This window comes from Pleuronectes platessa, chromosome 17 (assembly GCF_947347685.1).
Source record: "Pleuronectes platessa chromosome 17, fPlePla1.1, whole genome shotgun sequence".
Lineage (NCBI taxonomy): Eukaryota > Metazoa > Chordata > Actinopteri > Pleuronectiformes > Pleuronectidae > Pleuronectes > Pleuronectes platessa.
In genome coordinates this window covers 18,187,639-18,198,899 of record NC_070642.1, presented here as the reverse complement: position 1 = coordinate 18,198,899, position 11,261 = coordinate 18,187,639, and the positions used below count along the sequence as shown (strand labels likewise).

Sequence of the window (11,261 nt, the reverse complement as noted above, 5' to 3'; positions counted from 1 at the left end):
ATAGAAAAATGAAGCAGTAAGAGAGTTTTATAGATCCTCCTGGACTGTGCAGTTCAGGACAGATTATGTGAGTGTTTACGCACCGTCCTCCACATTCTGATGTTCGCCCCGTGGCCTGCAGGTCGGGTCCCACTCTGGGATTGGGCGGAGGGTTGGAGGTGTTGCCCTGCAGAGCCGCTCATTCGTGGAGGTGGTGAGAGGAGGTCAGACCCCCGACGAGCTTAGACACAGAGCAGACACAGGTCGCTCAGCAGCAGAGCATCTGCAGACACCATGAAGTCTTCACTGTGGAGCCTGTTGTTCTGCACCTCCCTGCTGCTCTCTGATGTTCTGGCCACTTATCACCTCAGTGCTGTGGATCCTCAGGTGGTCGCTGCACAGAGCTACGCTCAGACCAGAAACAATGGTCGACCACCGACCAGGACCCTGAATCCTGCAAGTAAGTTTTACTCCGGCCTCCGAAATGACTTTTCCTGTTTAATTTGTAGTACCAGAGAACAAAGTGGTAAAAGTGTAAAAAATACCAGTGTTGGACAGTAAGAAGGTACATTTACTCAAGTCTTAGTACTTGTATTTCTGTTTCATTCTACTGATTATTCTTCACCACATTTCAAAGAGGGACTTTGTACTTTTTACTCATTTACTTTGAGATTTTAAATATTCTTCATTCAGATTTGACTAAAGTTGAATCAGTCAAGTAGAAATGACTCATAATCCAGAAACATGTCTGTTCTTATTATTATACAGTATAGTAAAATGTGTGATACATTTATAATATGTGTGAGCACCATTTTTATATGATAGATACAAAATAGTTTGGTGGTTTCATTGACAATACATCATATTCAATGAACTCATCACTGATTGTATGTATAAAACAGTATTGTAATGCTTTATATTATCTCATAATGTTCTGAAAAGTAACAATTATTTCGAAATAAATGTAGTGAAGTGAAAAGTTCAATATTTTCATCTGAAATGTGGTGAATTCTAATCTAATTATAAAGTGACATAAAGTAGAAGTAATATAAATATTTCTGAAAACCACTTGAATAAATGTACCTTTCTGTAGTTTACCTCTGCTCTCCAGTCACGTTATACTTACTGAAGTCTCTCATTTAGTTATTTGCTTGGTTAAAAATAATGCAAATTGTTTTGTAATGAAATGTTGACACAGTAAATTCTGGATATTTTAAAGACAAAATATAATATTTTGTACTTTTCTTGAGAACAACGTGCATGAAATCTTAATTCCTGTCTGTTGGTTTCCGGAGCTCTGCTCAGTACAAGTGAAACCGTCCACGTGGCTGAACGTTCACTCATGCTTTAACTAATCACATGTGGTGTCACTTACACGGCTTAACCGTCCTCCAACCTACTAATGTTCTCTATCACTTTTCCTTTCTGGTGACCCTGTAGTTCACAGAAGTGATTACACGTATAGAGGAGGGTATCACTACCACTACCAGCCACCACGGATCCCTCCACCGGTTGTGTATCATCCTGTTCCTCTCTCTCCACCAGTGACTTACCACAGATCCTTCATCCCCATGCCGCCCTATCACCACAGGTTCTCGGGGCCGGTGGCGCCGCACATGCACCACATGTACAAAGGCTTATCTCCCCCTGTAGCTTTCCAGCCACACCACAGGGTCAAAGGCCCGTTTCCTTACAAACTTAAAGTTCCTTGCCCCACAAGGTCAGACCCCACGGTACCAGCAACACCGGTGGTACAACTCCCAACTGTGCCAGAGCCAACGGTGCTGCCAACTCTGCCAGCAACCACAGCGGCACCGCTGACCACCACCATGCCGGCGGTGGTGACCACAGTGGAGACCCCCGCTCCTGTGACGCTACTGGTCAGTACCCACAGCGGCCTCATCGCCACCGTCAGTCCTGTGGAGACAGGTAGAATATTACCAGTCAGGTTTGCTTCCCCACACAAATCAATCAATGCTCCTCGATGCTTTCAAGGTCAGATCTGTGTTTCCCTTTGACCTGTAGAGCCAATGTATAGGGATTAACAGACATGTTTAGAAACACACTCATTCTCTTCATTCTGAGGCTTGGATTAGAAGATTGAAACCATTTTCATGTCTCTCAGTTAAATTTAACTCAAAATAATTGACTTAGCTTAGCATAAAGTCTAGAAACATGGGGAACCCACTATCTGAGAGTAAACATCTTTGACAGCTAATTAAAGCCGCTTTCAGACATGAACTGAGAAGCAAAGCCTGGAAAATGTCAGGACCCAATTTTACTATGTTTTGGGGTCAGTTAACTTTACCCATGTTGCCTTTAGACAGAGTTAACTGCCCCCCCCCGTTTACAGACTTTATGATCAGCTATTTTAACCGTCTGTTGTGTGTCGCTCCATTTTTTACTGTGCAGACATGAGAATGGAGATCACATTTTCCTCAACATTTTGGAAAGAGAGCAAATAAACACATATCCCCAAAAATAAATGTCATTAATTCAAAATAAATTGTATAATGTCATTTTGAACTGTGAGATACAGTATTTTCTTAGTGGGAAACAAAATAAGTAAAATGAAAATCAGACCAAATGTCTTTTTCCCATTACCTAATTCATTCCCATTTATTTTATATCCCATTCATCCATGTTGACGTGTTGATATCAGCTATAAGGAGGCTCCTATGAAACACATATTTAAAAACTAAAATACATATAGAAACAGCTAGAACTGAAGTGTCATTGTTTTCTGAGCAAGCTGAGAGGATCTGATGTTGAACCACAGACATGTAGACAAACTGTATGGAGAAGGTAGGGATCCTAACATCTTTCTGTGTGTGAAATGTCAAACTTCCTTTTCATTCATTTCAATGAGAAGCCTTCGATTGTTGAGACGCTGAAATGATTTATAGTGTATCTCACTGGTGCTATATCATTTCACCTGAACCCTGTTTCACTGCTGCAGTGATGCACACGAATGTCTCGTTGTTCCTCGTGTGATGTGCATCATGCTGACTCGTCTGTGTTTGGTTATGGATACTTGTCTCCGTGAAAAGTTCGTGAACAATCGTAAATGTGTCTGAGTGAGGAACTGGGTTGTGAGTATTAACTGGACTTATTCCTGCCATGGTTTGGTTGATCACCAGAGACGGACTCCACGTGCAGGAGCCGCCTCCTGGACCTGGTCTTCATCATCGACAGCTCTCGCAGCGTTCGTCCTGGTGAGTTTGAGAAGGTCAAGATCTTCCTGGCTGACATGGTGGACACTCTGGAGGTGGGCCCGGAAGCCACCAGAGTGGCTGTGGTCAACTACGCCAGCACCGTCAAGATTGAGTTCCTGCTCAAAGACCACTTCAACAAACCTGACATGAAGAAAGCCATCTCCCGCATCGGGCCCTTGGCGGCAGGGACCATGACCGGCCTCGCCATCAAATCGGCAATGAACGAGGCCTTCACCGAGCAGTCCGGAGCCCGGCCTCGCTCGGGGAACATCTCCAAGGTGGCCATCATTGTGACGGACGGGAGACCTCAGGACCAGGTGGAGGAAGTGTCCGCTTCAGCGCGGGCCTCTGGCATCGAGATCTACGCCGTCGGGGTGGACCGTGCAGACATGCGCTCGCTGCAGCTGATGGCCAGCATCCCCCTGGACGACCACGTGTTCTACGTGGAGACATACGGCGTTATTGAGAAGCTCACCTCCAAGTTCAGGGAGACCCTGTGCGGTAGGACAAAGACGGGCCTGCGAGACCTTTTACCACCATTAACCCCGGTTCTAGTTCCTGTAAGGGGCATCTACAGTTTCCAGGGGGTTTGTTTCACTCTGTGGATCATTTACAGTGTTTGTGGTGAATTGTAAACTATGTGAATTGTAAACTATGAAATCAGCGCATGCTCTCAACCCCCACATGGACTGCAGATGTCGGCACTAGAACCTGCTTGTGGCTGCAGAGATTAAACCTGTGCAAAGTCTTGGGGCCGAGCTGCCCTAAACTTTCAGAGCAAAATTCGTACATAGTAATTAATTAGAAATGAGTTTTATAACCAAAGCATCATTATGGATTAATTTGAATTTTCTTATGTTGATACAGTAATAGAACTGATATACAGGATTCAAGACCTTTAACTATATTGTTTTCATGAGAACATCTGAACATACCCTTTGTTGCAAGTGAAATTATTTGAACTTCAATGTCATAAAAAGACATTTCCCATATTGGGATATATCTGAGATTTGGATTCTGCTGTAAACCTTTCCCGTGTCACGGTCTGATGTTTGTCTCGTTTGATTTGTGTTGTAAATGTCACTGTTGTACCACCGGGTGATTTCATGTGTTGTCCCACACACAGTGAACCTAACATCTGACAGAGATGAGGTGAGGTTGCATGAATGGAACAGGTGGTCAAGTGCAAACACTTTAGAAAGAAGCTTAGAAATACAAATATAAAAACAAATCTTTATTTGACTTATATCTGTCAGCAGAAATCTTAGAGTAACCTGCTTGCACATGAACCTGGCGCCATCCCTGAATCCCGTCTCGTTCCAGGTCTGGACTCCTGCGCCATGGGACACGAGTGCGAACACGTTTGTGTCAACAGCAACGTCTCCTATTACTGCAAGTGCCGCGCCAGTTTCATCCTGAACGCTGACATGAAAACGTGTTCCCCGAAAGGTAAGAGCTTCCTGTGTGGATTCTGTATATAAACATGGACGATATGACAGCGCCCTGAAATTGAAGCCAAATCCTCTTGATCGCCCCCCGGTGGCTGGCTGCAGTATGAGTCATAAACCCTGCCTCCTCCATGTTAGTGGAGTCCGTGACTAACCCCTGATTCTATTATTCACTGTTCAGAGAACTACAACTTAATTTTTGCTGCGACAGTGGATTCTGTAAATGATGGTTGATTCTCTTAGGAAAATGTGTGTCTGTGTTCGTTATGGCTGCGGTGTGTACTTGATCCTCGTCCCAGTAGGAAGTGGGTGTGGGTGGTATCATATATTTATTTGTTTCTCTCTGCGTGATCTGTTACACCGATGTGAACCCCTCCTTTCTCCCGGGGAAGAGATGAAGGTGAAGGTGGTGGCGGTGGATCCCTGTAAATGCGAGTCCAGACTGGCCTTCCAGAAGCAGACGCAGGCGGCCATCCAGCTGCTCACAGCCAAGCATATCCTTCCTGTTGTTTCAGATGGAAGACGCTTTATTATGAGCAGACTCCACCGGTGTTGAAATTTAACAGTGTGTCTTGTGTGTGTTTAATGGAGCTATATGAACGCCATTCGTCATCCTGCGTTACATGTGTTCTCAAATGTGTTTCCTTGACTGACCTCACTGGCGGATGTGTCTGGGAGAATTGAGCATCTGGAGAACGCGGTGGGCCGTGCATGAAGCTGGACACAGAGGTGGGCATTGACAACTTTAGTTTTTTGGGGTGATTGATGGTGTAAAAAAAATTCCCACCCACCTCAGTGTCTGACCTCTGGGTGATTTCCTTTGTGCGATGGCAGCTAACCGGGTTGTTTCCTGTCAGAGCCACAGATCAGCCCCGACTTCTGCTTCCTGTCGTCCACCATCCCGTAACAACAACAACCACAGGTCGAGTGAAGCTGGGATTCACAAACCAGGATCCCTCAAGCTTCCCTCGTGGTACTGCTGTCGACCACGGAGCAACAATATCCACAACTGATCTGGGATGCTTTATGAAGTGTTAATGAAATGTATTGAAACTGCTGTTAAAGCAACATATTTTCTCTTAACACCAGTATGAACATGCTGTGATGCTAAAAAACCCAAGAAAACGAATATTACATTAATTTGTCCTCCTGTACTGTATCATGTAAGTCGTACGTCCTGTTTGTGCATATTGTACATAGAGGTTATTTGGTGAAATGTCTAATTGTGATTAAAATTACAGTTTACTCAGAGGCAGAAAAGTTTCTTACATTTATGTATTTTTACATATTTACTTTATAACAAACATATATATGTTGTATGAACGCTATGAGATCTATAAATGTAATAAAATTGACAAATTGGACAATAAAATTATCAAAACATTGGATTATACGTATGAATCTTTCCATGTGAATCTTATCAGCCTGTCAATATTAAATTATTTCAGTTTGGGTGGAAATTGATTATATATAGAGGCAAGGAGAGACACAATAAAAGGCAAATGCTTAAAAATGTTGACAATAAACAATGAAATAAAAAATATCTCTAAGGAATATAGCTTTAAACTGTACACAGCATTTTAAGTAATATTGCCTTCCTATGTGCTCTTTACATTTCAATACATCAACTACCAATTCTAAATACAGAGAAATAGATTAAGCATAAACATTTAACTCATAAAAAACATTTTTAATCAATATTTTGAGTATGTATAAAGCTTGGACCATTTGAGTCTTATAAATTCCATCTGATAAAATAAACAAAAGACGTATGATATACAAAAGTATCTTTCCAAAAAAATTGGTTTCAGTGACTCACCGAAGATCAGGTTTCAACAGGATCTGTAAATAATGTGTGAGAATCAGAAGTACCTGTATGTGTGAAGATAAATGAGGCCTTGTATCAGCCTCTGTGATAGATTCATGGGACATGTATGTATTTCTGTGTCAATATGGAAAAGTAAATATGGCTGCAGCTTTGGCATTTCTATTAACAACCTGCCATAATTCACCCCAACCCCTTAAAAAACCTTGGAACTGTTTGATATATGGGGTCAGGGGGAAATCACTTTGTGACCTCTGACCCCTTTTTACTCAGAGAAACACATCTCAATAAATAAAATACAGCTGGAATTCAAATCTGAATTGTAGCAATGACAAAGCTGTTAATTCGATTTTTTGTAACACCACCATACGTTGTTGTGCCTGGTTATAACCATCGTGTCTTTTTAAAACCCTCAGCGGTGTCTAAAAAACAACAGACAGGCCCTGGTGGTGTTTCCTGTGGAATGCGCTGGCTGGTCTGCCTGGAACAGAACTGACAACAGAGCGTCTCTGTCTGAGGCGGAGAGTCAACACGCCAACGTTTACCTTGAGTCTGGTTTGGATCTTCTCCGTCCTTCCTCTCAGCACACAGCTGTTTTATGTTTGTTTGCTCTCTGCTCTGGCTTTCATGGTTACCACACTCATACACACACACACACACAGAGGTGAGCCCACCAGTGTTTCAGTGGAAGAAGATGAATGGGACTCGCACACCTTCGAGAAGTTGGAAAGATACATGAAGTCCGGTGCAGTGTGTCCCTGCTGAAGTTACAGAAGATGTGGATGAACTTTATTCCTCGATAATATTTGTTTTTAATGGTTTACCTGCTTTGATTTATACATTTGTTTAGTAGGGACATACTGTATATTTAAATGCGTTATTCTGTATCCTTACAATGAACAGTCCTACAAATATCAGTAAGCTGAGAAAATGTCATTGGTTTTTTTGGCCCAGCAGTCCCCTAATGAAACCAATTTTTAAATTCACTTGATCCAGATTTGGATTTACACAAAACACACTCACACACTCATAAATATCAGTTTATGAGTTTCTAAACATGCCTGATATTGTTGAGGAATAAATGAAAATGTGGAAACCCATCCTATCTCACAATGGTAAAGAAAGTACATCCGTCCCCTGATTTCATGAACGTCTTTCCTGGTTCTGCCAGACTGAAGTGGACTTTGATTCTTTCTGCTAATTCTCTCAGCCAACAGCAACATTTAGAGCCTGAGAAGATGCACCAGCCTCGAGCCACTAATCTTTACCTCATATGCACATGTTTCCCCCTAAATCCTTTCACAGACAGTTTGAAGGTGTTTATCCGGATTTAAAAACACTGGAGTGAGTCCTCCTTAAAAAACAATTCCACAACATACTGACACTTTTTCAGTGATTGCATGCAGGACATTCTGTGTAGAGCTTTCTGTAAACAGTGAAGAGTGAATTTAGAAATCTTTGCATCATCCTACCTGGTTTATCTGCAATGAAGATCTTATCGTCACTGAATTTTAATTGAATGGATTCCTAAATGTGCTCTACTACTTCTACACACTCTCAGTGTGTGTGTTATTGTGTAATAACGCTCAGTGGTTAACCCACATTTCCACAGGTTGTATGTTATTGCCATTTTCTCACTAGTGTCAACAGCCGTCCTTCCTCTGGGTCAAACTGGTCTCTGTTTGATCCGTTTCAGCTCGTTCACACTGTCTGGAGATAAATGGGGCGCAGAGATGGGAAGTGCACGGCGCCGTGATGTTTGACATCTTCACCCGGGAGATGGTCTGAGAATCTCTCAGCAGTTTGCTTATTGTTGAGTATTTATTTACTGCAGAAAGTGTCCACACTGTCCACTGAGACTGGTGTGGACATATGTTTGAGTTCGTTCCAGTTGTTTGAGTGAGCTGGACTTTATCGAGATAACATTACAGATAAATAAACAGGGACAGTATGTAAAGTGTTATGTTTCTGTTATGTACCATGACTTAATATTCATTGCTCCTTTACTATTTGTTATCATAAACTTCAGTGTATATTCACATGCATTCGCTGCCTTGTTTTAATGAGATTCTATATCTAGTCTGCCAACTGCTGTTAAGAGATTATACTTACCTTCAGTAAATAGATGGATACGTAGGAGGATAATTAACACGGCTTAATCGAGACATCATTTCAAGTAATATTAAGATTATAATTATTCAGTTTAGATAATAATGTTGAGAACAATTCGCTCTGATGGAATTTTTGTGTTATCAGTCTAGATTTTATTAATAATAACAATATATAGGCCCCTCTTCCGATCTGCTCTCAATGATTAATGATGTTATGTTTTTATAATTTTGCATTTTGTTTCTCCTTCAAATTCTAAAAAGTGTAAAGTAATAAAATTAAAATAGCATAATATAAAATGGTGTAAACTGTTGTGGGAACTTTGAAACACGTTTTTAACCTGGTTTCAACCTAAGTCCCGCCTTCTCTCGTCGCTCTGCACGGCGATTGGGTGCTTTTTTCCGTGACGTCACGTCCGTGTATGCGGAAACCCGAAGTAACAAACGCAGACCTGCAGATGGAGGAAAACATCCCAGTGACGCTGGAACATGGAAACTCCGAGTTCCACCAGAAGAACTTCCCACAGGCAGAGCAGCTGTACTCTCAGTTCATCACTTCCTGTTTGCTCTCCAGGTACATCCCTCTGTGGGGCGGTGGAGTTAGCTCAAGGCTAACGACGGATTGGTTAGCGTCAACCCAGGGTATCCTCTTCTTCTCTGTTATTATATAATTTAGCTCTTCTTCTTCTTCTTCTTCTTCTTCTTCCTCTTCTTCTTCTGCTTCTGCTTCTTCTTCTTCTCTTGGTTTACAGGAAACAGCTTAACTAGCATACCGCCCCCTACCGCAAAAGAGTGTAACAACATGTCATACAGCAAATTTCCTCAAATTCCCTCTTTCAGCCTTTTGTCTTTTAAATAAAGTCGCTGCTCTTTGTAAGCTTTGGCTTTCTGCTTCATACAGATAGATAAATAGATAGATAGATCATTCTGTTCCTTTCTATGAAGTTCTTGGTTGTGATGGAGTTTTGTATTTGATAATTTCTCAAAGTCAACTTTATGTGTCCACTCTGCCTCATGTTCAGGATATAGATGGGATATAAATGCTGTTTCTCTCTGATCCCCGATGTGAACACACAGTAACGATGATTGAAATAAACTAAATGCAGCGTGTCGTCTTTTTCACAGGAAATGTGATGCTGCCAGTTTGGCCAGAGCTTATAACAACCGCGGTCAGATAAAGTACCTCCGGGTGGATTTCCATGAAGCGGTGGAGGATTACACTGCTGCTATTCAGGCTGACGCTCACTATGAAGTACCTTTCTACAACAGAGGACTGATCCGATACAGACTGGGTGAGAACACGCACTTGAGAATGAGAATACACTGTAAGTTTAACGTGAATCTATTATCATCAGCAAGTCTGACGGAATAAATGTCTTAATTAATCTAACAATAATGAACTCAATTTATACAGCGGTTATCAGAGCCCGGTTACAAAGTGCTTTACAATAAAAAGGACAACAAATTGATAAAATGCCCAGTTTAAGAATTAAAGTAATTTAAAATGAAAGTGAAATTAACATTTATTCAAAGATGAACCTATAGTAAATCAAATCACAGTTGTTTGGCCAAATAGACTGCAGCTACAGGCAGGTGACCAATTTAAAGAAAAACAAATCAGGATCCTGTCATGTTTTGTAATTCAAGGCCGATTTCTGACACCCATTTTTTAAGGTTTAGTTCATAACACGTGAGAGTCGCCTGTGCACAGACAAAAGGATGATGTGTAATAAAGATTTAAAATAACTAAGCTGCATCTGCAACTTCATCTAAGTGGTCAGCGACTGTTTCTTAGCTGTTGCTGCTGTTCACATGCTCAGTCTGCTGCCTTGAAATATGATAGTCATCAAATTTCGTGTGAAAGGAGAAAAAAACACATCCTTTATTTTTTTTTTAACCCTACTATGAGGACAAGGTGGAACATGGTGTGTTCTTCCAGAGGACACTAGATGGAGTCGTGCCTTCACTCACCCAGATGCCTGCAAACCCTGGAGCAGATTCTCCTGAAATCCCCAAACTGCTGAATATTTTCAAACCAGTCGGCCAGTGCTTCACAAATCATCAACTTATACCAAATCTGTGTTTATTTATTTGTTTTATTGTGTCTCAGGTTTCTTCGACGACGCCGTGAGTGACTTCCAGCAGGCGTTGAAGCTCAACCCAGAGTTTGAAGATGCCAAAGTGAGTCTGCAACAGACGCTTCTGGACCGGCAAGAGAAGACAAACAGAGGATACTGACACTCTCATAAACTACAGACAGCGTGTTTTATATGACCTGAAGTCTGGTGCTCAAAATAAAAGATACCGTCATTGTTTTTATTTATTTTGTCTGAAGTTTTCATTGTTGGACCTGAAGATGTGTTATTATGTGTCACATGCACATTGTAGCTGGAAATCAGACGATGGCTGCAAAGCATAACATCCTTTGCTGTTTGTGCTCATGACAGGAGGAAGTAGACACTGGATCAGGCGCGACGCTAATATGGATTTTTATTAAGCAGAGCATTTTTGATTCCTTTCCTGCGCAAACTCCAGCCTCTTTCAGTGGGAATAACAATATAATGCCCTCATAAATGAAAGTATATCATCGCATAAGTCTGTGAATGGAGAGTGCAGACGAATCGACCGAGGTGCAGCAGGCAAAACTACAGACGTGGGTTTTACTGTCAGTAATAAACGTTTGTTT

General features: G+C 41.6%; 2 protein-coding genes and 1 long non-coding RNA gene across 3 annotated transcripts; 2 read left to right on the top strand and 1 right to left on the bottom strand.

The window, feature by feature from the left end:
• The first annotated feature begins 226 nt into the window (after positions 1-226).
• Positions 227-6,028, top strand: matn3a (matrilin 3a). The gene is made up of 6 exons (XM_053445793.1): positions 227-439; positions 3,120-3,695; positions 4,518-4,643; positions 5,035-5,136; positions 5,302-5,371; positions 5,500-6,028. The coding sequence occupies exons 1-5, from the start codon at positions 274-276 to the stop codon at positions 5,355-5,357; spliced, it is 1,026 nt and encodes a 341-aa protein (XP_053301768.1). The 5' UTR covers positions 227-273; the 3' UTR covers positions 5,358-5,371; positions 5,500-6,028.
• LOC128460556 (uncharacterized) lies at positions 4,592-9,320 on the bottom strand. The gene is made up of 3 exons (XR_008342226.1): positions 5,447-9,320; positions 5,297-5,359; positions 4,592-5,145 (listed from the first exon to the last, which is right to left on the bottom strand). It is a non-coding gene; the product is annotated as an uncharacterized LOC128460556 (long non-coding RNA).
• On the top strand, positions 8,986-10,894 carry ttc32 (tetratricopeptide repeat domain 32). Its single transcript, XM_053445794.1, has 3 exons — positions 8,986-9,149; positions 9,701-9,867; positions 10,686-10,894. Exons 1-3 carry the CDS (start codon positions 8,998-9,000, stop codon positions 10,811-10,813), a joined length of 447 nt encoding a protein of 148 aa, XP_053301769.1. The 5' UTR covers positions 8,986-8,997; the 3' UTR covers positions 10,814-10,894.
• Positions 10,895-11,261: the final 367 nt, after the last annotated feature.